Below are 26,356 nucleotides of genomic sequence, written 5' to 3' on the forward strand. Positions count from 1 at the left end.
GCCTCCCCAGCCCTCCCCGGGGTGCGAGTGTGTGCGGTGTTATGCCGGACAGGAGGGAGGCGACCGCGGCCGCGGCGGCTCCGCTTATTGTCCCTCTCGGCGAGTGGATGTGAGGAAGTCGGGCTGCGGCGCGGCCGACACAAGCGGCTTAGGCGCCGGCGGCGGCGACCCCGCTCCCGCTCCCGCTCCCCGAGGGCGGCCTCCGCGGAGCCTGAGGAAGGACAGGGAGCCGCTGCGTCCCCGGCGCGTCCGGACGCCCGCGCTCGGGGCCTCGGCCGGCCCGGCGGGGAGGAAGCAGCGCCGCCGCCCACCGCCGGCCTCCACGCTTCCTGCTCCGGCGCCGCCTCCTCAGCGGCCGCGCAGGCCCGGGCGCCGCGGCCGCGCGCCTCGAGTTTGAGGGCGGCGGGCGGCGAGGCCTCCTCGGCGGGCTCGGCCGGGCGTCCGCCCCGGGGTCGGCGATGGGGCACGGGGGGCGGCGCCGCTAGGAGCGCGGCGGGCGCGCGATCGGTGCGGAGCGGCGGGGCCGGGCGGCCCGCGGGAGGCGGAGCGGCGGCCTCGGGCCGGGAGCGGAGGAGCGCGCCATGGCCAAGGCGGGCGGCGGCGGTGGCGGCATGGGCATCGGCGCGGGAGCCGGCGGCCTCGGGGCGCTGACCTGGGTGGTGAGTGGGGGCGGCGGGGCGGGGGTCCGGGCCGGGGCATTGTTCCCGGGCGGCGGTGGGGGGCTCCGCCCGTAGGATCCTGCTGGGGGTGGGGGAGGACAGGGGGAAATCCGGGCCCCCAGACGCGCGCCCCGTCGGGGCGCCTACCGGCTGAACCCCGCGCCCGCCTCTTTTCTTTCTTCTCCGCCTCGGTGGGGGCTCGGGCTGCGGGCGCGCAGCGTGCACTTGAAACTTTGGGGGACAGACAGTGAGCAGGATGGGGGCCCCCCCCGCTTCATCTTCTTTGCTGTTGCGCAGGCTTTGCAGGGCGGTGGGGCAGGAGATGGTGGGGATGGCAGTGGTGCGTGTGTGTCCGTGTGGGTCAGCGGTTGCTCCAAACGTGTCTTAAGAGAAGCCGGGAGAGAGGTGCGCGCCCGTATGCGTGTGCCGTAAGTGCCACCATGTGTGACGCTCTCGCGTCTCAGGGAAGAATGGATTTGGTGAGGGATGCGGCTGCAGCCGTGTGCACTTCAGTGCCGAGGGTCTCGTTCGGTTGGAAGCGCGCTCGGGATGGCTCTTTCACAGCAGTGAATACCCTGTAGCTCGTCCATCTGTCACAGGGGGATTATTAAAAGCGCTTACCTGCGTCAGCTTCGCGGGCGAAACGGGAGGGGGGCTGCGTGGACAGTGTCGCCGAGGTGACCCAAGTGATTTGTCCTGGAGTCAGAGCATTTCGGCGCTCGGTTCCTGCTGCTGGCAAGTAGTAGAGGAGGGAAGACCTAGAGAGATCCGATTCCCACGGCGGATCGATAATTCACCCGCATTTCACTGGCTCAGCAGAGAGTTCAGACCAGGGTCACTTCCTACACACACACACACACACACACCGGCTCAGCCAACTGACTAGGCATCCAGGAGAAAAAAAGCCTTACATTTTCCCAGGGGACTTTGGATGCACCCTCCCTTTTCCAAAACGCCCAAGGAGACTTTCCTATGGGCATTTTTATTAAGTTCTTAATTGTCTTTTTGTTTGGGTGAGGTTTAGGTGAGTTGGGTAGCAGTTCCGCTGTACTGACAAGTATTCCCCGTTAAAAAAACAAAAAACTGTGTTACCGCTAACAGGAAAATATTTTAACCATTTATGTTTGCATGCCAAGATGCTTTGCAGACTAACTTGCCAGACTGTCATTGTTGGATCTGTCTGAATTCTGTGTATTACTCTAATAATGTAGTAAGTATGAACAGACCAGAGCCAGGAGAGAGAAAACGTCAGATAATAAGTTAGCCGTCCATGTGAACATGGGGGGGGGGGCGGGGGGGAGGAGGGGGAGGTTTGCATAAATGCAAAAGAAGGCCTTTACCCTCGTTACTAAAATCAAACAACTTCTGAAAATGGAGTTAGCCAGATGGTTCTCTTTCACTGTTTGGAAGTGTTGAGGCCTCATCAGTGTTTCCTCTGAGGACCTCTGATTCTCCGTAATGGTAAACATTTTGCTCCAAGATTGAATTGGTTAGCTTTAACATTTAAAAGCAATATTTTTTTTAAATTAATTTTACCTGTTACTTTTTACTTCTTTTTTTTAAAATTTTATTTATTTATTTATGGCTGTGTTGGGTCTTCATTTCTGTGCGAGGGCTTTCTCTAGTTGCAGCGAGCGGGGGCCACTCTTCATCGCGGTGCGCGGGCCTCTCACTATCCTGGCCTCCCTTTTTTTTTTTTTTAAACATCTTTATTGAAGTATAATTGCCTTACAATGGTGCGTTAGCTTCTGCTTTATAACAAAGTGAATCAGTTATACATATACAATATGTTCCCATTTCTCTTCCCTCTTGCATCTCCCTCCCTCCCTACCTCCCCATCCCACCCCTCTAGGTGGTCACAAAGCACCGAGCTGATCTCCCTGTGCTATGCGGTTGCCTCCCACTAGCTATCTATTTTACGTTTGGTAGTTTATATATGTCCATGCCACTCTCTCACTTTATCACATCTTACCCTTCCCCCTCCCCATATCCTCAAGTCCATTCTCTAGTAGGTCTGTGTCTTTATTCCCGTCTTGCCGCTAGGTTCTTCATGACCTTTTTTTTTTTTCCCCTTAGATTCCATATATATGTGTTAGCATACTGTATTTGTTTTTCTCTTTCTGACTTACTTCACTCTGTATGACAGACTCTAACTCCATCCACCTCATTACAAATACCTCCATTTCATTTCTTTTTATGGCTGAGTAATATTCCATTGTATATATGTGCCACATCTTCTTTATCCATTCATCTGTCGATGGACATTTAGGTTGCTTCCATGTCCTGGCTATTGTAAATAGAGCTGCAATGAACATTTTGGTACATGACTCTTTTTGACCTATGGTTTTCTCAGGGTATATGCCCAGTATTGGGATTGCTGGGAAGTATGGTAGTTCTATTTGTAGTTTTTTAAGGAACCTCCATACTGTTCTCCATAGAGGCTGTATCAATTTACATTCCCACCAACAGTGCAAGAGTGTTCCCTTTCCTCCACACCCTCTCCAGCATTTATTGTTTCTAGATTTTTTGATGATGGCCATTCTGACCGGTGTGAGATGATATCTCACTGTAGTTTTGACTTGCATTTCTCTAATGATTAATGATGTTGAGCATTCTTTCATGTGTCTGTAGGCCATCTGTATATCTTCTTTGGAGAAATGTCTATTTAGGTCTTCTGCCCATTTTTGGATTGGGTTGTTGGTTTTTTTGTTATTGAGCTGCATGAGCTGCTTGTAAATCTTGGAGATTAATCCTTTGTCAGTTGCTTCATTTGCAAATATTTTCTCCCATTCTGATGGTTGTCTTTTGGTCTTGTTTATGGTTTCCTTTGCTGTGCAAAAGCTTTTAAGTTTCATTAGGTCCCGTTTGTTTATTTGTGTTCTTATTTCCATTTCTCTGGGAGCTGGGTCAAAAAGAATCTTGCTGTGATGTATGCCATAGAGTGTTCTGCCTATGTTTTCCTCTAAGAGTTTGATAGTGTCTGCCCTTACACTTAGGTCTTTAATCCATTTTGAGTTTATTTTTCTGTATGGTGTCAGGGAGTGTTCTAATTTCATACTTTTACATGTACCTGTCCAATTTTCCCAGCACCACTTATTGAAGAGGCTGTCTTTTCTCCATTGTGTATTCTTGCCTCCTTTATCAAAGATAAGGTGACCATATGTGTGTGGGTTTATCTCTGGGCTTTCTATCCTGTTCCATTGATCTATATTTCTGTTTTTGTGCCAGTACCAAACTGTCTTGATTACTGAAGCTTTGTAATATAGTCTGAAGTCAGGGAGCCTGATTCCCCCAGCTCCATTTTTCGTTCTCAAGATTGCTTTGGCTATTTGGGGTCTTTTGTGTTTCCATACAAATTGTGAAATTTTTTGTTCTAGTTCTGTGAAAAATGCCAGTGGTAGTTTGATAGGGATTGCATTGAATCTGTAGATTGCTTTGGGTAGTAGAGTCATTTTCACAATGTTGATTCTTCCAATCCAGGAACATGGTACATCTCTCCATCTATTTGTATCATCTTTAATTTCTTTCATCAGTGTCTTATAATTTTCTGCATACAGGTCTTTTGTCTCCTTAGGTAGGTTTATTCCTAGATATTTTATTCTTTTTGTTGCAGTGGTAAACGGGAGTGTTTTCTTAATTTCACTTTCAGATTTTTCGTCATTAGTGTATAGAAATGCAAGAGATTTCTCTGCATTAATTTTGTATCCTGCTACTTTACCAAATTCATTGATTAGCTCTAGGAGTTTTCTGGTGGCAGTTTTAGGATTCTCTATGTATAGTATCATGTCATCTGCAAAGAGTGACAGCTTTACTTCTTCTTTTCCGATTTGGATTCCTTTTATTTCTTTTTCTTCTCTGATTGCTGTGGCTAACACTTCCAAAACTATGTTGAATAATAGTGGTGAGAGTGGGCAACCTTGTCTTGTTCCTGATCTTAGTGCAAATTGAAGGAGAAAAACCATATGATCATCTCAATAGATGCAGAGAAAGCTTTCGACAAAATTCAACACCCATTTATGATAAAAGCCCTGCAGAAAGTAGGCATAGAGGGAACTTTCCTCAACATAATAAAGGCCATATATGACAAACCCACAGCCAACATTGTCCTCAATGGTGAAAAACTGAAACCATTTCCACTAAGATCAGGAAGAAGACAAGGTTGCCCACTCTCACCACTATTATTCAACATAGTTTTGGAAGTGTTAGCCACAGCAATCAGAGAAGACAAAGAAATAAAAGGAATCCAAATCGGAAAAGAAGAAGTAAAGCTGTCACTGTTTGCAGATGACATGATACTATACATAGAGAATCCTAAAGATGCTACCAGAAAACTCCTAGAGCTAATCAATGAATTTGGTAAAGTAGCAGGATACAAAATTAATGCACAGAAATCTCTTGCATTTCTATACACTAATGACGAAAAATCTGAAAGTGGCCTCTCTTGTTGCGGAGCACAGGCTCCAGACATGCAGGCTCAGCAGTTGTGGCTCACGGGCCTAGTCACTCCGCGGCATGTGGGATCTTCCTGGACCAGGGCTCGAACCCGTGTCCCCTGCATTGGCAGGCAGATTCTCAACCACTGCGCCACCAAGGAAGCCCTAAAAGCAATATTTTTGTTTACTGTTCCTTAACTTTGTAGATAATGAAATGACCACTTTTTCTTTCATCCTCAATAGGAAATTTTTCTTTCATTTACAGAAGAAATTTTGTGAAACTTAGAGGGTGTCATTCGATATCAGAAAAATTCATTTGAAACTAAAATTGACTTACTGATTCAATATTTTCTCACTGTAAACTTATTATGGGAAATATAGTAAAATAAGAAATAAAAATCACTTAATCTTTTATTTATAAATTATATCCTCTTGTTGAATTAGAAATTTATTAAAAAGATAATCACTCCCTAAGTCCACTTTAAGATTTGATGCTTGCTTTAAATTTGTCAGGTTATATGAGCATCTTTATGTCCATAATATACACCATTGACCATAGACCATAGTTTAATTTTATGGGGGGTGCAATATAGGGAGGTGGTTATGAGCATGGACTTTGGTATCATATTGATGTAGATTCTGATCCTGCCTAACATGTAATCACTGGGACTTTGCACAAAGGAACCTAATCTTTCTAAGCCTGTTTCTTCATCTGTAAGATAAGGTTGCATTGATAATTAAATGAGTATATACATAGCACATTGCTGGGCTTAATAAATGTTTGTCTTTATCGGTGAAATTCAAGAAATACACACTGAGAAGAATAAAGTTGCTTTTACATAAAATATCTTTGAGCCAGAGTGAAAGCAGATTATTCCTTTGCAAGAGTTCAGGAGTTTGTTGCGGAGGTCATCTATTTCTGAAGAGGGTTAATTTTGCCTGCTTCATTGAAACGTCATATTGCTACCTGTTTGTGGGTAACAGGAAGAAATAAAAATTGAATCAGTCCCTGCTATCGTTCTTCTTTTTAGGGGGTGGGGGTGGGTAATGCCATGTGTTGCTGGTAGTAACTTGTGTTGGGATGTGTGCTACAGAGTAGTGTTAACATTGTCACTGCACAAAAGTTTACATTTTTGAAACCACAAAGCAAAGTGGTTTAAGATTATTAACTTCTCCTTATAATAGTGCATTGGGTTTGTGTTTGATTCGCAATATCTTAACAAGATATTTTAAAAAATTAAAAAGTGAAAAATATAAGTACTATAGTAAAACTATTTTGAGTTAAAATTGACAACAGCTATGAAAGCTTCTCTGAAGCAAGCAATTTCTTGAATTAACTTTTAGTTTGTAAAGCTTTTCTTAAAAAATATTTGTTTATTTATATGTATTTATTATTTATTTATTTTGGCCGTGCCGGGTCTTAGTTACCGTGCGTGGGATCTAGTTCCCTGACCAGTGATCTTTCCCAGCATCCCCCGCTGCACTGGGAACGCGGAGTCTTACCCACTGGACCACCGGGGAAGTCCCTGGTTTGTACAGCTTTGATTTGTAGACCCTAATAATCTATTTCATTCAGTCAGTCTTTTATCAGGTTTAAGTGGTTGCAAAAAACATTTTATTTTATTAGAGTACAGTTAATCACTATGTGAATATTGATCTTTTCCCAGTACTACTCTAATTTAGTAGATTAAGAAAAAAAAAAAAGACACTGTAATGGAAAATATTAAGCCTATAAAATTATGGTGGCCAGAATGGTATAAGGACACTCCATCATCAAGCTTCAGCAGTTACAGCTCAAGGTCACCCACCTTTCCCCTCTCATTATCTTGAAGCAAAGCAAATCCACTTTATCTGTAGATATTTCAGTATTCACCTCTAAAATGTAAGTTTCTTAAATATAAAACTACTATTAACATTGGAGTTTTTTAAAAGTAAAATTCAATGAAATATAAAACATACTTTGTTTTGACTGTGAATATTTCTAATTTAGGAAACATGACTGTATATTTAAATATTATTTAAAGATTTGTATTAAAAACTTTGTTATAGTGGCTTATTATTGCAAGTCTAAACTCCTCAACCAGACTTTCAAACCACTTCTTTTATAAACTATGTGCCAATTGAAATTTATTCCATATCGTCCTCATAGTTAGATTTACCTCTTCACTTGTCCCCTGGGCATCATGTTTGTTTTTGTCACGTTGCATGCTTATCTTTCAACAGAAATGCCTCTTTCTCTTTACCAGTCTAAATCTTAATTACTCTTCAAGGCTAGCTCAGGGTCTCACCAAACGTTTATCCCCCAGTTTATACTCATCTTTTTCTGTCACCCTTATGGATCATAAAACATAAATATATCTTTCCTTTTAATGTAACTTTCATGTGTGATACTTTTGTTTTAACAATTAGATTATCAACTCAGAGACCATGTATCCTTTATAGTTTTTAGCAAAGAGCTGGATACATAATCCAACCTCAGTTATTGTTAACCAGTTAGATAATTGACTAACTTCCTCAAAAGTCTTCTGTCATTCTTAGGACAAGTGGTTACATAACAATGTTCTTTAGATACATTCTCAAGTAACTAATTGCAGTTACAATGAGAACAATTTTTAGAAACTGTGCTAACTTTTCTGAATAGAAGTGGGTGTGTTCATCAGTAGTTTCAGATATGTTTAATACTTGGGTGTAGCAACAGTTGCATTTTACTAAGTACGTTAAAAAAAAAAAAAGCCTCCTTTGTATTTTTAAAAATCTTAATACAAATAGGACTCAGTTTTAAAGAAGAGGTGAGATCGGTATAATTATTCCCATTTGCAGAGAAGGAAACAGGGGTTTACAGATTAGGTAACAGACTGTTAATCACGTGACTAAGGCAAAGGTGGGATTTAAACCAGGCCTATATTCCTAACCATCATTTACACATTCTCCTGGCTTAAAGACAGTAACAACCAAAACAATTTGTCTTTTATACCGTGATATCTTTCCACTAACCTTTCTTTTACTTTCACACAAAAAGCTACGAAGTACACTTCCCTTTCAGGGTGTATGTATTTTGAATAATATTGTAAGTGTGATGCCTTTTAAGAGTATGGGCTACGAAATCACATCACCTGGTTTCATAACTCAGCTTCTTCATTACTAGCTTTGTTAGCTTACATTCTTCAGACCTCAGTTTCCTTGCTGTAAAAAGGGAGTCATTAGTAATGGTGTCTACTTCATGGAGCTTTTATGAGGAATGAGAGTACTCATATAATTCCCACAATGCTTTGCCCATGGTAAGCTCTTAGATGAGTGTACACACACACACTTGTCTTCCCCCTCTTTGTTTTTAAAAAATCAAGGGATCAGTGTTTTCACTTTTGTCTGAGAAAATTTTCTTATATTGCAAAATGATCGCCACAATAAGTCTAGTTAACATTCATCACCATACATAGTTACATATTTTTTTCTTTGTGACAAAAACTTTAAATATCTACTCTTAACAACTTTCAGATAGACAACACAGTATTATTAACTATAGTTACCTTACTGTACATTACATCCCCAGGACTTACTTATTTTATAACTGGAAGTTTTGTACCTTTGACCACCTTCACCTGTCTCCCCGCCTGCCCACCCCCCAACTTTGGCAACCACTGATTTGTTCTCTGTATCTATGAGTTCGGTTTTTTTTGTTTTGTTTTGTTTTAGATGCCACATATAAGTATGATCATACAGTATTTTTGTCTTTCTCTCTCTGACTTATTTCAGTAAAATTATGCCCTTTAGATCTACCCATGTTGTCCCAAATGTCAAGATTTCATTCTTTTTTTATGGGTGAATAATATTGCATTGTATATAAACACCACATTTTCTTTATCCGTTCATCCATTGATGGACATTTATGTTGCTTCCTTGTCTCAGCTGTTGTAAACAATGCTGCAGTGAACATGGGGATACATATATCTTTTCAAATTAGTGTTTTCATTTTCTTCGTATAAATACCCAGGAGTGGAGTTGCTGGATCATATGGTAATTCTATTTTAAATTTTTTGTGGGACTTTCATACCGTTTTAAATAGTGACTGCACCAATTTATTTATTTATTTATTTATTTTAAAGAAAAATTTTTTAACCAGCTTTGAGATACAATTTACATACCATAAAATTCTCCCGTTTATAACATACATACAAGTCAGTAGTTTCTTTTTTTAAAATTTTTTAATTTAATTTAATTTATTTTTTTATACAGCAGGTTCTTATTAGTCATCAGTTTTATACACATCAGTGTATACATGTCAATCCCAATCGCCCAATTCATCACACCACCCCCACCACCCCCCCCGCGGCTTTCCCCCCTTCGTGTCCATACGTTTGTTCTCTACATCTGGACTGCACCAATTTACAGTCCCACCAACATACACAAGGGTTCCTTTTCTCCACATTCTGCCAATACTTGTTGTTTCGATAATAACCATTCTAACAGGTGTGAGGTGATATCTCATTTTGGTTTTGGTTTGCATTTTCCTGAGATTAGTGGTGGTGAGCACCTTTTCATATACCTGTTGGCCATCTGTATGTCTTCTTTGGAAAAATGTCAATTTAGATCCTCTGCCCATTTTTTAATGAATTGGTGTTTTTTGGGGGTTTTTTTGTGTGTGTGTTTTGTTGTGTGTTTTTTTTTTTTTTTTTTGCTATTGACTTGTATGAGTTCTTTATATATTTTGGATATTACCCCTTATTAGGTATATGATTTACAAATATTTTCTCCCATTTGCTAGGTTGCCTTTTAATTTTGTTGATGGTTTCCTTTGCTGTGCAGAGCTTTTTAGTTTGTTGTAGTCCCACTTGTTCATTTTTGCTTTTGGGATCAAGTTAAAAAAAAAAAATCATCGCTAAGACTGATGTCAAGGCGTGTACTGCTTATGTTTTCTTCTAGGAGTTTTACGGTTTCAGGTCTTACATTCAAGTCTTTAATCATTTTGAGTTAATTTTTGTGTATGGTGTAAGATAGGGGTCCAGTTTCATTCTTTTGCATGTGGCTGTCTAGTTTTCTCAACACCACTTATTGAAGAGATTGTCCTTTCCCCCTTGTATATTCTTGCATCCTTTGTGATAAAGTAATTGACCATATACGCATGGGTTTATTTCTGTGCTCTCTGTTCTGTTCCATTGATCCATGTGTCTTTTTTAAAAGACGTTCACTGTTTTGATTACTATATTACTTTGTAATATAGTTTTTTTGTTTGTTTGTTTTGGTCATGCCATGCAGCATGTGGGATCTTAGTTCCCCTGAATTGGGAGAATGGAGTCTTAACCACTGGACTGCCAGGGAAGTCCCTGTAATATAGTTTTAAATTATGCCTCCAGCTTTGTTCTTCTTTCTCAAGACTGCTTTGGCAATTCAGGGTCTTTTGTGGTTCCATATCGATTTTAAGATTGTTCTATTTCTGTGAATAATGTTGTTGGAATTTTGATAGGGATTGCATTGAATCTGCAGATTGCTCTGGGAAGTACGGACATTTTAGCAATATTAATTCTTTTAATTCATGCACATAGAATTTTTTTCCATTTATTTTTGTCTTCAATTTCTTTAATCAATGTCTTATAGTTTTCAGTATACAGTTCTTTTACCTCCTTGGTTAAATTTATTCCTAGGTAGGGACTTCCCTGGTGGTCCAGTGGTTAAGACTCCATGCTCCTACTGCAGGGGACACGGGTTCCATCCCTGGTCGGGGAACTACCATGCTGCACCATGTGGCCAAAAAAAAAAAAATGTATTCCTAGGTATTTTAATACGTTGCAATTGTAAGTGGGATTTTCTTAGTTTCTCTTTCTGATAGTTCATTGTTAGTTTACAGAAACACAACGGATTTTCGTATATTGATTTTGTATCCTGCAACTTTACTAAATTTGTTTATTCTAATAGTTTTATGGTGGAGTCTTTAGGGTTTTCTCTACATAATATCATTTCCTCTGCAATTAGTGACAATTTTACTTCTTTCTTTCTGATTCGGATGCTTTTTAGAGAAAGTATATTTTTTATTTTCACTATGGACATTTAAGCATTTCTTATGATATTAAGTATCCCTCATCTTCTACCTCTCTCCTTGTCCCTTGGTTTGGGAGGGCATTTCTGGAGGTACATTAATGGTGGGTAGATAACATGGCCCTCTCCGTGGTTATATGGGTGAAATGTGGCTGAAATGAATATCAAAGCATGGCAGCCTTGAGGGAGAAAAGAAGAGGAGGAGATATTATAAAAGGGTAATGTGGAGTCTGAGACAGTCTTTATAGAAGATAGGAAAAGAGGCTTGTTGCTAAGCTTTTGCTGGTCCCACTTTTGTTGGCTTGGTGATGGTGAGATTTCTGTGCCTGTTGTGTGGATGAGTGGCTCAGTTCCTTTTTTGCACCAACTGGCAAACCATCTCCTTTCCCCTCTTTGGCAGCAATTCATTCTTTCACAGAAAAACAAACTATGGGCGATTGTCTCAAATTGCTGTATATCAGGTGACCACTCTGTGAATGGAAGAATCTTTCTTTCTACAGAATGATCTTGGTACATACTCTTTGTGAAATTAGGAGTTTGTTTTATTGGAATGTTTTTCTTTCCTTTTCTGGTAGTTGAAGTATTCTTGATAAAGGTTGAGTCTTTGATAAATATTAAATCTATATTCTTTTATTAGTAGTTAGCAATATTGCAAAAAAGTGCTATAAAATAGATTAATATTTTAAAATAGATTTTATGTATTGTTTTGACATTTTTGTTATAATTTAAGAATTCTCAATAATGCATTGTTTAACATGGCAGCCAGCTTTTGAACTTTAGAAAAAGTCAATTATGGCATCATCATATGTATAAATCACAAATGATATAATTAAAATTTTTTTTAGTTACGTGGAGGATATTTATCTTAATATGGGCTTATTTTGCATTTTCATTGTCTTTAGTTTTATGTGGGGATGAAAATGTGCCCTGAGTGCTTAGATTCCAGTATAATTGGGTGCTGGCGTTATTTATTACTATAAATAGTTTGGTGCTTTGTCCACACAAAGACAATAAAATAAATTACAGGGCTTCCCTGGTGGCGCAGTGGTTGAGAGTCTGCCTGCCAATGCAGGGGACACGGGTTCGAGCCCTGGTCTGGGAGGATCCCACGTGCCACGGAGCAACTGGGCCCGTGAGCCACAACTGCTGAGCCTGCGCGTCTGGAGCCTGTGCTCCGCAATGGGAGGGGCCGCAATAGTGAGAGGCCCGCGCACCGCGATGGAGAGTAGTCCCCGCTTGCCACAGCTGGAGAAAGCCCTCGCACAGAAACGAAGACCCAACACAGCCAAAAATAAATAAATTTTAAAAATAAAAATAAAATAAATAAATTACAAATAAACTTAACTCATAAGATTTCAGTTCTATCAGACCTTAATGAAAATTTATTCAGAATGCTCTTTGTAGTTGATTATTTTCAATGGCATACTGTTAATTTTTATTCAATGTGGAATACTTAGTGCAATTACTATAGTACAAGATACCGTATTACTATGAAGATACAAAATAAGAAAAGGCTAAATCTTTTTTTTTTTTATCAGAAGACCCCTTGTTTTCATCGTTGAAAATGAGCATAATTCTGTTAGTCTATAGGTATCAAATGTATATCACTCTCCTTTTCATCTGTGGGCTTGAGAGTGCTTTTATAAATGTGTAGATATGAATTTGCTGGACTGTTTTTATAGAAGCTAATTTCTTGATCTCTTTTCTGAATATTATGAGCAACACTGATTGAACTGAATTTCTACTCAGAGTGACTTTCTTTTCAAGAGCTAGAGATAGTGGTAATAGTAGCTGTGGTGAAGGTGCTCAGTGAACTTTTCTCATTTAGTTTCTCTGTTCTCAGGCCAAGGTTGTTTGTATTCACACCTGTTTGTTCTAGGGATGGGGCCATCCCATTGAAGCAGGGGGAGTTGCCCTCTCTCCCCTTACCTTCAGATTTTGAGTTTTAGTGGCCTGGACAATATTCAGGGGGACACTTTCTGCTACTAAACAGGAGCTGCAAGAGACCATTAATCCAGACTTCTGTCAGAAAAGCTGACAGACCTCTCAGGGGAGACCCTTCTGTGTTTGCTGCCCTGAGTCAGTGCGTGGTGCAGGCTGCCCCCAGTTGAGAGTAGGAACGTGCACTCCCTGCCTTCTACGCTGCCAGGACTGCCGGCTTGTTTTGGTTTCACTGAACCTTTTTGCCTAGATTCTAGTGAGAAAGTTGGGACTGCAGAAGTAGTAAGTAGGTACAAACAGTGTCTCTAAAAAAAGAAACCTTCAGTTTTATTCTAGCTTATGTTCTCATACACATAGATTAATAAGCTTTTAAAATATTTTAATATATGTTCATTGTAGAAAGTTAGAACATGTCTATCAGAAAAGAACATGGAAAAATATTTCTACTTCTCACAATTTTTATTTATATTCTGTTGGGTAAACAACATTTCATGTTTTTTCCTAGGCGTGTATGTATTGTGTGTAATTTTTTTCTGATGAAAATGGGCTCATATTTTTTTATATCCTTTTGTAACTTTGTTCACTAAATAGTATAGTTTTAATAACCTACTAATTTAAAAATACTTGATTATATATAATTTTATATAAAAGTTATAGTAAGAGAAGTTTCTAATTAACACACCTATTTTTTGGTATAGGTAATTAAAAATATTTACTCAATTAAATATCCAGGTTTAAAGGTTTATATGAAGTTTTAGAAATTATCTAATATCATCATGGAGAGTTGATTTGAAATATCTACAGATCATCTGTTTTATTATTGTATTCTATAAACAGTGCATAGTCCTTAAGCTTTTCATTACTTTAAATAGAATGGTACCTTTTTTTCTTTCCTCAACACCTGTCATATGACACGTAGGAAGAAATATTTTGGCATAAAATGTTTTAAGTATATTGTCACACTTATTTTTTAAGTATTTATGTATTATTATATTCCTGGAAAAGATTACAAATAGTAATCTGACAAAGCCGACTACATATTACATAGTCTTTGATTTATGAGACATTATTCTAGCAAGAATGACAACTTTTTGAACTGGATAAGGATCTGGCAGGTGCAAACCAAACATTCCCTATTCTCATGTACCAATTTGGGAGGAAGAGATGGCGACTGGTTGTAAGGGGATGTGGAAAAAGTTATAAATCCTCGAAAAAGGAGTGAGGTGGGGCTCTACCCTGTTTACCATACCAGTGTGCCACTTTACCTCAGTGTTAACTCGTCAGGGCTAAATGCAGAAGTCTCTGTTGGAGTCTGATCTTAAAAATGTTTTCTCTGTGGTGGGATTTGTTTTGGAGGAGTAGCCTGGGATAGGAAAGCCTTTACTCGCATGGTTATTATAAGTTCCTGAGCTTTATGCGACAATTGCCGAGTTCTAAGTTAATGGCGAGAGGTTGCTCTTACCCACCTTGGAATGCATAGCATTTATCGTCCTTAAGCACCTTCCTCAAGGATGAGATCTTAGTCATTATGAGCGTTGTTCTAGCTATTCTGAGGACCCATTTAAAAAAATCAGTTATGTTTTTATTATTAGATTTGTTTCTATAAATTATCTCATCTTGAAAAGCAAGGGACATGACTAGAAATTTGGAGACGATCTGGCATTTTAAAAATACAGTTCATTTTTCTGGCCAGCAGGTTCGTCATGTAATTAGCTTGACAGAAATAGAATATGAAGACTTTATGAAACAGAATTTTCTTATGTCCAAAGCTATTTTTAATTGATTGGGCAGTGTTAATGAAAGAATGTATAAGAAAATCTCTTTAATTTTATGTAAAATTTATGGCATTGGAAGATTGTAATTGATGTTTGAATTTCCATAGGTTTTATCTGTTAAAATTCTTGTCTTGCTTTAGACTGCTCAGAAGTTATGTATTTTGATTTTTTAAACATACATTTGACATGTTTTTAAAAATAATAACTTTAAAGATGATGGTATGGCTATGCCTAGGTCTTGAAGTGGTATGTTGCTTGTTCAAATGCACAAAATATCTCTGCCCCCCCCCCATTGTTTGTCTTCTGATTGTTTCATTTCTCCTAAAATTCAAATACCTATGAAAATATCTTGCTGTGTCTTATATTTGAGTTATTTTTGGGCTCTGAAAAAACGGCCATCATAATAACTTTCTCTTAGTGAGATGTCTTAGTTGTCAGCATTAGGGAATCCCAGAAGGAGAGAGATGTGTTCTCTGTTGCTATTAAGAAGACAAGGAAGTCTCCAGACCCTGGGAATTTTTGTTTGGGATCCTTATCTCTGTAGGAGTTAGAATTAGGATCACAACTTCTGCCTCCTTGGAATTAGCAGAGAAACTGGAATTATAGGGTGCCTCAGAAATGGGCCATTAGTGCTGGTATGTAAGGAATTATTGGCATGGCCTACAGAAGTGTGACGTTTGAGATGTCATAAAACCATGCTTGGTATTCTCAGCCCTGTCAGTATATGCTAACTACATAGGTTACTATCTTGTGCAGGTTATTTTTGCCCACTCTTTACTATAGTCTCCAGTAGCTTAATGGCAAAGACTTACATCTGGAAGTTTTGGGGAGCCCTGCAGCCAGCCAGGTTCAGTCGTTGTCAACCTATAACCTGATAAGAATTCACATTCCTTGGAAAGTTTTGAAGACTACAAAAATTAACCTGATATCTTACAGAATTGCGAAATATTTCTTTCTTTTTTTTTTTTTCATTGCAAATATTTATTTCCGTTATGAGATCTACAGAGGCGTAATACTGTTAAAATGAGAATAGTTTCTGAACCGTATACTTTTTTTTTTTTAACATCTTTATTGGAGTATAACTGCTTTACATTGTGTGTTAGTTTCTGCTTTATAACAAAGTGAATCAGCTATACATAAACGTATATTGCCATATCCCCTCCCTTTTGCGTCTCCCTCCCTCCCACGCTCCCTGTCCCACCCCTCTAGGTGGTCACAAAGCACCAAGCTGATCTCCCTGTGCTATGCGGCTGCTTCCCACTAGCTATCTGTTTTTCATTTGGTAGTGTATATATGTACATGCCACTCTCTCACTTTGTCCCAGCTTACCCTTCCCCCTCCCTGTGTCCTCAAGTCCATTCTCTAGTAGGTCTGCGTCTTTATTCCTGTCCTGCCCCTAGGTTCTTCAGAAACATTTTTTTTTTTTTAGATTCCATATATATGTGTTAGCATACAGTATTTGTTTTTCTCTTTCTGACTTACTTCACTCTGTATGACAGACTCTAGGTCCATCCACCTCACTACAAATATCTCCATTTCGTTTCTTTTTATGGCTGAGTAATGTTCCATTGTATATATGTGCCACATCTTCTTTATCCATTCATCTGTCGTTGGACACTTAGGTTGCTTCCATGACCTGGCTATTGTAAATAGAGCTGCAGTGAACATTGTGGTACATGACTCTTTTTGAATTATGGTTTTCTGAGAGTATATGCCCAGTAGTCGGATTGCTGGGTCGTATGGTAGCTCTATTTTTAGTTTTTTAAGGAACCTCCATACTGTTCTCCATAGTGGCTGTATCAATTTACATTCCCACCAACAGTGCAAGAGGGTTCCCTTTTCTCCACACCCTCTGCAGCATTTATTGTTTGTACATTTTTTGATGATGGCCATTCTGACCTGTGTGAGGTGATATCTCATTGTAGTTTTGATTTGCATTTCTCTAATGATTAATGATGTTGAGCATTCTTTCATGTGTTTGTTGGCAATCTGTATGTCTTCTTTGGCGTAATGTCTATTTAGGTCTTCTGCCCATTTTCGGATTGGGTTGTTTGTTTTTTTGATATTGAGCTGCATGAGCTGCGTGTATATTTTGGAGATTAATCCTTTGTCAGTTGCTTCATTTACCAATATTTTCTCCCATTCTGATGGTTGTCTTTTCGTCTTGTTTATGGTTTCCTTTGCCGTGCAAAAGCTTTTAAGTGTCATTAGGTCCCGTTTGTTTATTTTTATTTTTATTTCCATTTCCCTAGGAGCTGGGTCAAAAAGTAGCTTGCTGTGATTTATGTCATAGAGTGTTCTGCCTATGTTTTCCTCTAAGAGATTTATAGTGTCTGGCCTTACATTTAGGTCTTTAATCCATTTTGAGTTTATTTTTGTGTATGGTGTTAGGGAGTGTTCTAATTTCATTCTTTTACATGTAGCTGTCCAGTTTTCCCAGCACCACTTATTGAAGAGGCTGTCTTTTCTCCATTGTGTATTCTTGCCTCCTTTATCAAAGATAAGGTGACCATATGTGTGTGGGTTTATCTCTGGGCTTTCTATCCTGTTCCATTGATCTATATTTCTGTTTTTGTGCCACTACCATACTGTCTTGATTACTGTAGCTTTGTAGTATAGTCTGAAGTCCAGGAGCCTGATTCCTCCAGCTCCGTTTCTCTTTCTCAAGATTGCTTTGGCTATTCGGGGTCTTTTGTGTTTCCATACAAATTGTGAAATTTTTTGTTCTAGTTCTGTGAAAAATGCCAGTGGTAGTTTGATAGGGATTGCACTGAATCCATCTGTTGGTATCATCTTTAATTTTTTTCATCAGTGTCTTATAATTTTCTGCATACAGGTCTTTTGTCTCCTTAGGTAGGTTTATTCCTAGGTGTTTTATTCTTGTTTTTGTAATGGTAAATGGGAGTGTTTCCTTAATTTCACTTTCAGATTTTTCATCATTAGTATATAGGAATGCAAGAGATTTCTGTGCATTAATTTTGTATCCTGCTACTTTACCAAATTCTTTGATTAGCTCTAGTAGTTTTCTGGTAGCATCTTTAGGATTCTCTATGTATAGTATCATGTCATCTGCAAGCAGTGACAGCTTTACTTCTTGTTTTCTGATTTGGATTCCTTTTATTTATTTTTCTTCTCTGATTGCTGTGGCTAAAACTTCCAAAACAATGTTCAATAACAGTGGTGAGAGTGGGCAACCTTGTCCTGTTCCTGATCTTAGTGGAAATGGTTTTAGTTTTTCACCTTTGAGAATGATGTTGGCTGTGGGTTTGTCATATATGGCCTTTGTTATGTTGAAGTAAGTTCCCTCTATGCCTACTTTCTTGAGGGTGTTTATCATAAATATCTTTGAACATTGAGGGTGTTGAATTTTGTTGAAAGCTTTTTCTGCATCTATTGAGATGTTCATATGGTTTTTATTCTTCAATTTGTTAATATGGTATATGATATTGATTGATTTGCATATATTGAAGAATCCTTGCATTCCTGGGATAAATCCCACTTGATCATGGTGTATGATCCTTTTAATGTGCTGTTGGATTCTGTTTGCTGGTATTTTGTGGAGGATTTTTGCATCTATGTTCATCAGTGATATTGGCCTGTAGTTTTCTTTCTTTGTGACATCTTTGTCTGGTTTTGGTATCAGGGTGATCGTGGCCTCATAGAATGAGTTTGGGAGTGTTCTTCCCTCTGCTGTATTTTGGAAGAGTTTGAGAAGGGTAGGTGTTAACTCTTCTCTAAATGTTTGATAGAATTCGCCAGTGAAGCCATCTGGTCCTGGGCTTTAGTTTGTCAGAAGATTTTTAATCACAGTTTCAATTTCAGTGCTTGTGATTGGTCTGTTTATGTTTTCTATTTCTTCCTGTTTCAATCTTGGAAGGCTGTGCTTTTCTAAGCATTTGTCCATGTCTTCCAGGTTGTCCATTTTATTGGCATATAGTTGCTTGCAGTAATCTCTCACAATCCTTTGTATTTCTGCAGTGTCAGTTGTTACTTCTCCTTTTTCATTTCTGATTGTTGATTTGAGTCTTCTCCCTTTTTTTCTTGATGAGTCTGGCTAATGGTTTATCAATTTTGTTTATCTTCTCAAAGAACCAGCTTTTAGTTTTATTGATCTTTGCTATTATTTTCTTTGTTTCTATTTCATTTATTTCTGATCTGATCTTTATGATTTCTTTCCTTCTGCTAACTTTGGGGTTTTTTTGTTCTTCTTTCTCTGATTGCTTTAGGTGTAAGGTTAGGTTGTTTATTTGAGATGTTTCTTGTTTCTTAAGGTAGGATTGTATTGCTATAAACTTCCCCCTTAGAACTGCTTTTGCTGCATCCCATAGGTTTTGGGTCATCATGTTTTCATTGTCATTTGTTTCTAGGTATTTTTTGATTTCCTCTTTGATTTCTTCAGTGATCTCTTGGTTATTAAATAGTGTATTGTTTAGCCTCCATGTGTTTCTATTTTTTACAGATTTTTTCCTGTAATTGATATCTAGTCTCATAGCGTTGTGGTCGGAAAAGATACTTGATACGATTTCAATTTTCTTAAATTTACCAAGGCTTGATTTGTGACCCAAGATACGATGTATCCTGGAGAATGTTCCATGAGCACTTGAGAAGAAAGTGTATTCTGTTGTTTTTGGATGGAAAGTCCTATAAATATCAGTTAAGTCCATCTTGTTTAATGTATCATTGAAAGCTTCTGTTTCCTTATTTATTTTCATTTTGAATGATCTGATCTGTCCATTGGTGAAAGTGGGGTGTTAAAGTCCCCTACTATGATTGTGTTACTGTCGATTTCCCCTTTTATGGCTGTTAGCATTTGCCTTATGTATTGAGGTGCTCCTATGTTGGGTGCATAAATGTCTACAATTGTTATATCTTCTTGGATTGATCCCTTGATCATTATGTAGTGTCCTTCTTTGTCTCTTGTAATAGTGTTTGTTTTAAAGTCTATTTTGTCTGATACGAGAATTGCTACTCCAGCTTTCTTTTGATTTCCATTTGCATGGAATATCTTTTTCCATCCCCTCACTTTCAGTCTGTATGTGTCCCTAAGTCTGAAGTGGGTCTCTTGTAGACAGCATATATATGGGTCTTGTTTTTGTATCCATTCAGCCAGTCTATGTCTTTTGGTTGGAGCATTTAATCCATTTACTTTAAAGGTAATTTTCGATATGTATGTTCCTATTACGATTTTCTTAATTGTTTTGGGTTTGTTATTGTAGGTCTTTTCCTTCTCTTGTGTTTCCTGCCTAGAGAAGTTCCTTTAGCATTTGTTGTAGAGTTGGTTTGGTGGTGCTGAATTCTCTTAGCTTTTGCTTGTCTGTAAAACTTTTAATTTCTCCGTAGAACCTGAATGAGATCCTTGCTGGGTAGAGTGATCTTGGTTGAAGGTTTTTCCCTTTCATCACTTTAAATATGTCCTGCCACTCCCTTCAGGCTTGCAGAGTTTCTGCTGAAAGATCAGCTGTTAACCTTATGGGGATTCCCTTGTATGTTATTTGTTGTTTTTCCCTTGCTGCTTTTAATGTTTTTTTCTTTGTATTTAATTTCTGGTAGTTTGATTAATGTGTGTCTTGGCATGTTTCTCCTTGGATTTATCCTGTATGGGACTCTCTGTGCTTCCTGGAATTGAGTAACTATTTCTTTTCCCATATTAGGGTAGTTTTCAACTATAATCTCTTCAAATATTTTCTCAGTCCCTTTCTTTTTCTCTTCTTCTTCTGGGATCCCTGTAATTCGAATGTTGGTGCGTTGAATGTTGTCCCAGAGGTCTCCGAGACTGTCCTTAATTCTTTTCATTCTTTTTTCTTTATTCTGCTCTGCAGTAGTTATTTCCACTATTTTATCTTCCAGGTCACTTATCCATTCTTCTGCCTCAGTTATTCTGCTATTGATTCCTTCTAGAGAATTTTAAATTTCATTTATTGTGTTGTTCATCATTGTTTGTTTGCTCTTTAGTTCTTCTAGGTCCTTGTTAAATGTTTCTTGTATTTCCTCCCTTCTATTTCCAAGATTTTGGATCATCTTTACTATTATTATTCTGAATTCTTTTTTAGGTAGTCTGCTATTTCCTCTTCATTTGTTTGGTCTGGTGGGTTTTTACCTTGCTCCTTCATCTGCTGTGTGTTTCTCTGTCTTCTCATTTTGCTTAACTTACTGTGTTTGGGATCTCCTTTTCACAGGCTGCAGGTTAGTATTTCCCGTTGTTTTTTGTGTCTGCCCCTAGTGTTTAAGGTTGGTTCAGTGGGCTGTGTAGGCTTCCTGGTGGAGGGGACTAGTGCCTGTGTTCTGGTGGATGAGGCTGGATCTTGTCTTTCTGGTGGGCAGGTCCGCATCTGGTGGTGTGTTTGCGATGTCTGTGACCTTATTATGATTTTAGACAGCCTCTCTGCTAATGGGTGTTGTTGTTTTCCTGTCTTGCTAGTTGTTTGGCATAGGGTGTCCAGCACTGTAGCTTGCTGGTCATTGAGTGGAGCTGGGTCTTGGCGTTGAGATGGAGATCTCTGGAGATTTTCACCGTTTGATATTATGTGGAGCTGGGAGGTCTCTGGCGGACCAATGTCCTGAACTCGGCTCTCCCACCTCAGAGACAGAGGCCTGACACCCGGCCAGAGCACCAAGACCCTGTCATCCACACAGCTCAGAATAAAAGGGAGAAAAAAAGAAAAAAAGAAAGAAAAAAATAAAGTTATTAAAATAAAAAATAAAAAATAATTATTAAAAATAAAAAAATTTAAAAAGTAATAAAAAGTAATAAAAAAGAAAGAAGAGAGCAACCAAACCAAAAAAGCAAATTCACCAATGATAACAAGCACTAAAAACTATACTCAAAAAAACAAAAACAAAAAAACCGACAGACAGAACCCCAGGACAAATGGTAAAAGCAAAGCTTATACAGACAAAATTACACACAGAAGCAGGCACATACACACTCACAAAAAGAGAAAAAGAAAAAAAATATATGTATTGTTGCTCCCAAAGTCCACCACCTCAATTTGGGATGATTCGTTGTCTGTTCAGGTATTCCAGAGATGCAGGGTAGATCAAGTTGATTGTGGAGATTTAATCTGCTGCTCCTCAGGCTGCTGGGAGAGATTTCCCTTTCTCTTCTTTGTTTGCACAGCTCCGGGGGTTCAGCTTTGGATTTGGCCCTGCCTCTGCATGTAGGTCACCTGAGGGTGGTCTGTTCTTCGCCCAGACAGGACGGGGTTAAAGGAGCAGCTGACTCGGGGGCTCTGGCTCACTCAGGCTTGGGGGAGGGAGGGGTACGGATGCGGGGTGAGCCTGCGGTGGCAGAGGCCGGCGTGATGTTGTGGCAGCCTGAGGCGCGCCGTGCGTTCTCCCGGGGAAGTTGTCCCTGGATCACGGGACCGTCGCAGTGGCAGGCTGCACAGGCTCCCGGGAGGGGAGGTGTGGATAGTGACCTGAGCTTGCACACAGGCTTCTTGGTGGTGGCAGCAGCAGCCTTAGCGTCTCATGCCCGTCTCTGGGGTCTGCGCTGATAGCTGCAGCTTGCGCCTGTCTCTGTAGCTCGTTTAGGCGGCGCTCTGAATCCCCTCTCCTCGCGCACCCCAGAACAATGGTCTCTTGCCTCTTCGGCAGCTCCAGACTTTTTCCCCGACTCCCTCCCAGCTAGCTGTGGCACACTAGCCCCGTTCAGGCTGTGTTCATGCAGCCAGCCCCAGTCCTCTCCCTGGGATCTGCCCTCCGAAGCTCGAGCCTCAGCTCCCAGCCCCTGCTCGCCCCGGCGGGTGAGCAGACAAGCCTCTTGGGCTGGTGAGCGCTGGTTGGCACCGATCCTCTGTGCGGGAATCTCTCCGCTTTGCCCTCCACACCCCTGTTGCTGCGCTCTCCTCCGTGGCTCTGAAGCGCCCCCTCCGCCACCCGCAGTGTCCGTCCGCAAAGGGGCTTCCTAGTGTGTGGAAACCTTTCCTCCTTCACAGCTCCCTCCCACTGGTGCAGGTCCCGTCCTTATTCTTTTGTCTCTGTTTTTTCTTTTTCCTTTTGCCCTACCCAGGTACGTGGGGAGTTTCTTGCCTTTTGGGAGATCTGAGGTCTTCTGCCAGCGTTCAGTAGGTGTTCTGTAGGAGTTGTTCCACATGTAGATGTATTTCTGATGTATTTGTGGGGAGGAAGGTGATCTCCACGTCTTACTCTTCTGCCATCTTGAAGCTCTTCCAATATTTATTTCTTGATTGAATAGTTGTAGGCTGTTCTAGCTATTCTGGTGACTATATATAGCTACGTTTTGGGCTCAGTCAAAACTGCAGTTTCACACTATATTATAAAAGGTACTAGATTTTCAGTAAATAGACCTGTGTTCTCTTTAGAACATAAAAATCAGAGCCTGAAAGATAATTTTGTTGTTAAAGAGAAAACCTATGTTATGTGTCCATATACATTTTAGTTTACCCCTTGGTAGGTTATTTAAATTTGATTTTTTGGTTAATTTTAGACTCTTTTTGATCAGAACAATGCTGCAAAAAAAGAAGAGTCAGAAACTGCAAACAAAAATGATCCTTCAAAGAAGTTGTCTGTCGAGAGAGTGTATCAGAAAAAGACACAACTTGAACATATTCTCCTTCGTCCTGATACGTACATTGGGTCAGTGGAGCCATTGACACAGGTAATTATTAAATTTTACTGAAATTAGATGTATTTCTACTTTTTAATACAATTTTGTAAGTATATGCTCTGTGAGTACACAATTTCATGTCTCTGGTAATGACAGAAAGTAGGGAGAGAGATCTAAGAGGTAGAAATGTCTTAATTTTTCACTAGAAATTTAAAAAACTGGGAGCTAAAAACTATCTGAGAAGTATAGAGTATAGAGAAGTATACAGTAAAATGGTGCTATGTGAACTTTTTAAAAGTTCTGAAGTTCATGCTGTGGTTTATTTTAAATTCTAGAAGTTATATATACACATTGATGACTATTGTTTAATGCCTACTATGGACTTGGTTTACGCATAGCAGTTTTTTTCTAGCAGTTTTGTGAAGCAGGTACTATTATCTCCATTTTATAAATGAGGACACTGAAGTTTAAATAATTTAAGTAACTTGCTCAGACCTCTCAACTAGTGAGAGCTGGGATTCAAAGCTAGGTGTCTCTGACTCCAAAATCATGCTGCATTCATACTGTTTTACTCTGTGCTACTTATACTACAGAAAAATATAATGTGTGAAGTAAAAGTGTAAAGTAAACATAATTTTTTTCCTATTTTATTTAAATACTGTTTCCAGCAATTTTTGGTGCCTTATATTAAAGCTGACTTTATGTATGAGTAAGAATACAGACTTGATACAAAATGAACAGTTTCTCAATTTTGAGGCTATTTAAATTGAAGATGAATACAGCGAGGTTGACTGCAGCTGAAGTAGTATGTTTTTCTCCTTTGAAGATCTAAGTATTTACAGACTAAATGACAAATATGGGTTTATGCTTTGTAAAATTGATGTTAAATATTTTTTACTCCATAAGTTCTTTTGAACTTTTCTCTCAATGCAGCTCATGTGGGTGTATGATGAAGACGTAGGAATGAATTGCAGAGAGGTTACCTTTGTGCCGGGTTTGTACAAGATCTTTGATGAAATTTTGGGTGAGTACTTGCTTAAGATTTAATGCGTCTGTTTCTATTGATATCATTATAATGTCCCTATATATGTAAAGCCAGACTTATAAATTTTAAAGGCATATCTCTGGTTTTTATGCTGAGTATAAATGTTCTTCAGAAAATCTGTATTACCTGCTGTAATATGTTCATATCTCTAGACATCATGTCTTTGTGTTTCGGTTTGTTCATCTGTAAAACGCATGTGTCGTATTTGATCAATAATCCCAGGGTCATTTTATGGTCCTGTATGTGCAGTTGTCTCGGGGCTGCTCACATCCCAGTCAACAGGGGAGGGCACGTTAAAAATATAGATTTCAGGGCCTGATCTTGCAGATTCAGTCGGTTTGAGTTGAGACACATAAAAATGGGTTTTTCACCAACACATTAGGTATTTCTATTGGGCAACTAGGTTTAACAACCATTGTTCCAAATACCTCTGTCCTTTCCAAATCACATGATTAGTTAAATTGCAACAAAGTGTGGATACCTAATTGACTCCTAGGGCAGGCTTGCACTTTGGAAACGTTTTTAGCCAAGGAGTTGCTATAGAGACTCATCAGTGCCACCCGAGGTTTCCTACCAGGTTTGTTTAGGTCTCTTGAAGCTTCTTTTGGTCTTTGGGAAAAGGATAGGAGAGTAACACTGGTTACTTACGTTTTGTACTTTTCACTCTTGTCTCCCAACTATCCGCCAGTTTTACTTTTAGGTTACACAGTGTTTATCAGGAGCATATTCCTTCTGTGATTGAAGTTCAGTTTGACAGCTGGCTAACCACTGAAGCTGTGGTTAATGTATGCAAGTATTATCAGTTATAGTTCATAGGATTTAAAATTTTGATTTCTAAGGATGCTAAAGAGTGCCTTTCTAATTCAGAAATAACTGGTTTCAGCTCAATCTGTCTATAAAATCACTAGTTTATTGAAGGAGAGCAAGAGAAAGTAGTTATGTGTTGCCAAGATAAAATATAGTTAAACCCGATATTTTACTCTTAGACCTGGATAGGGGATTGTAAACTGCAGATGTTTGTTTTTACTTAATTTGTTTTTATATATCATAGAATCATCCCCCCCCCCCCCCCGTTTTGTGGTAGAAGACATAACTGTAATTTGGTGTGATATAAAATTTAAGAATATTATTTGGAAAATAAGATTTTGTATTAGAAGTTAGCAGTATTATTTTCATTAACTATTACCATATGTAAATGTTTATATTAAGCAGTGATGCACATGTAGCTGATGTTTATTTATGTATGCCCTTGTATGTTTATTTATTATAACTTTTAATATATTTTATTACTTATCAAAATATTTAATTTTGTAGTTAATGCAGCTGACAATAAACAGAGGGATAAGAACATGACCTGTATTAAAGTTTCTATTGATCCGTAAGTATATTTCAAGTTTAATTTTTTATGCTAAGTTGTTTTATTCAGATGTTCAACTTTGAACATTCCTCAAAGGAATAATGCATACAGTTAGTACTCTTGAGTTTCTTGTTGCTTGAGACCTTGTTATTTTTGCCTCTTTTGGCCAGAATGCTACCCTCTTATAGTTTCCTCTGTCATTCATGATCTTTTTCTCCAAAGTATTCAGTACTTCCTTATGGGAGCGCTTGGAGACCATTTTTCTCCCTCTGATGCTGTGGATACTGTTTCAGCTGCTTGTATAATCAATCTTTTCTTATTTTTGCTTTGGTACTCAAGGCTATGGGCTATTGTTAGTACTATTCCAGTTATATTATGGGTTAAATTTACTTTTTCATAACCAACATTTGGACTTTTCCATTTATAACATTTGTAAATTGGGAACTGCTGGTATTATAGAATATATATACCAGGTGTTCAGCTGATCACTACAGTGATTTTTTTTTTTTGGAGGACTGAGGGGGAGTGAAAATAATAAAGTATTTCT

General features: G+C 39.0%; 1 protein-coding gene across 2 annotated transcripts in view; it reads left to right on the forward strand.

Annotated features, from left to right (window-relative positions):
* Positions 1-406: 406 nt before the first annotated feature.
* The window catches only part of TOP2B (DNA topoisomerase II beta), a 68,621-nt gene continuing 42,671 nt past the window's right edge, over positions 407-26,356 (forward strand). Inside the window, exons 1-4 of one of the 2 annotated variants that reach the window (XM_068545821.1) lie at positions 407-659; positions 23,288-23,458; positions 24,341-24,431; positions 25,767-25,830. In XM_068545821.1, coding sequence (XP_068401922.1) covers positions 582-659; positions 23,288-23,458; positions 24,341-24,431; positions 25,767-25,830 — 404 coding nt within the window. In that variant the 5' untranslated portion in view covers positions 407-581. The remainder of the gene's footprint in view (positions 660-23,287; positions 23,459-24,340; positions 24,432-25,766; positions 25,831-26,356) is intronic. The other variant, XM_068545822.1, reaches the window with a different exon arrangement.

The sequence above is a fragment of the Eschrichtius robustus genome, chromosome 6 (genome assembly GCF_028021215.1).
Source record: "Eschrichtius robustus isolate mEscRob2 chromosome 6, mEscRob2.pri, whole genome shotgun sequence".
NCBI lineage: Eukaryota > Metazoa > Chordata > Mammalia > Artiodactyla > Eschrichtiidae > Eschrichtius > Eschrichtius robustus.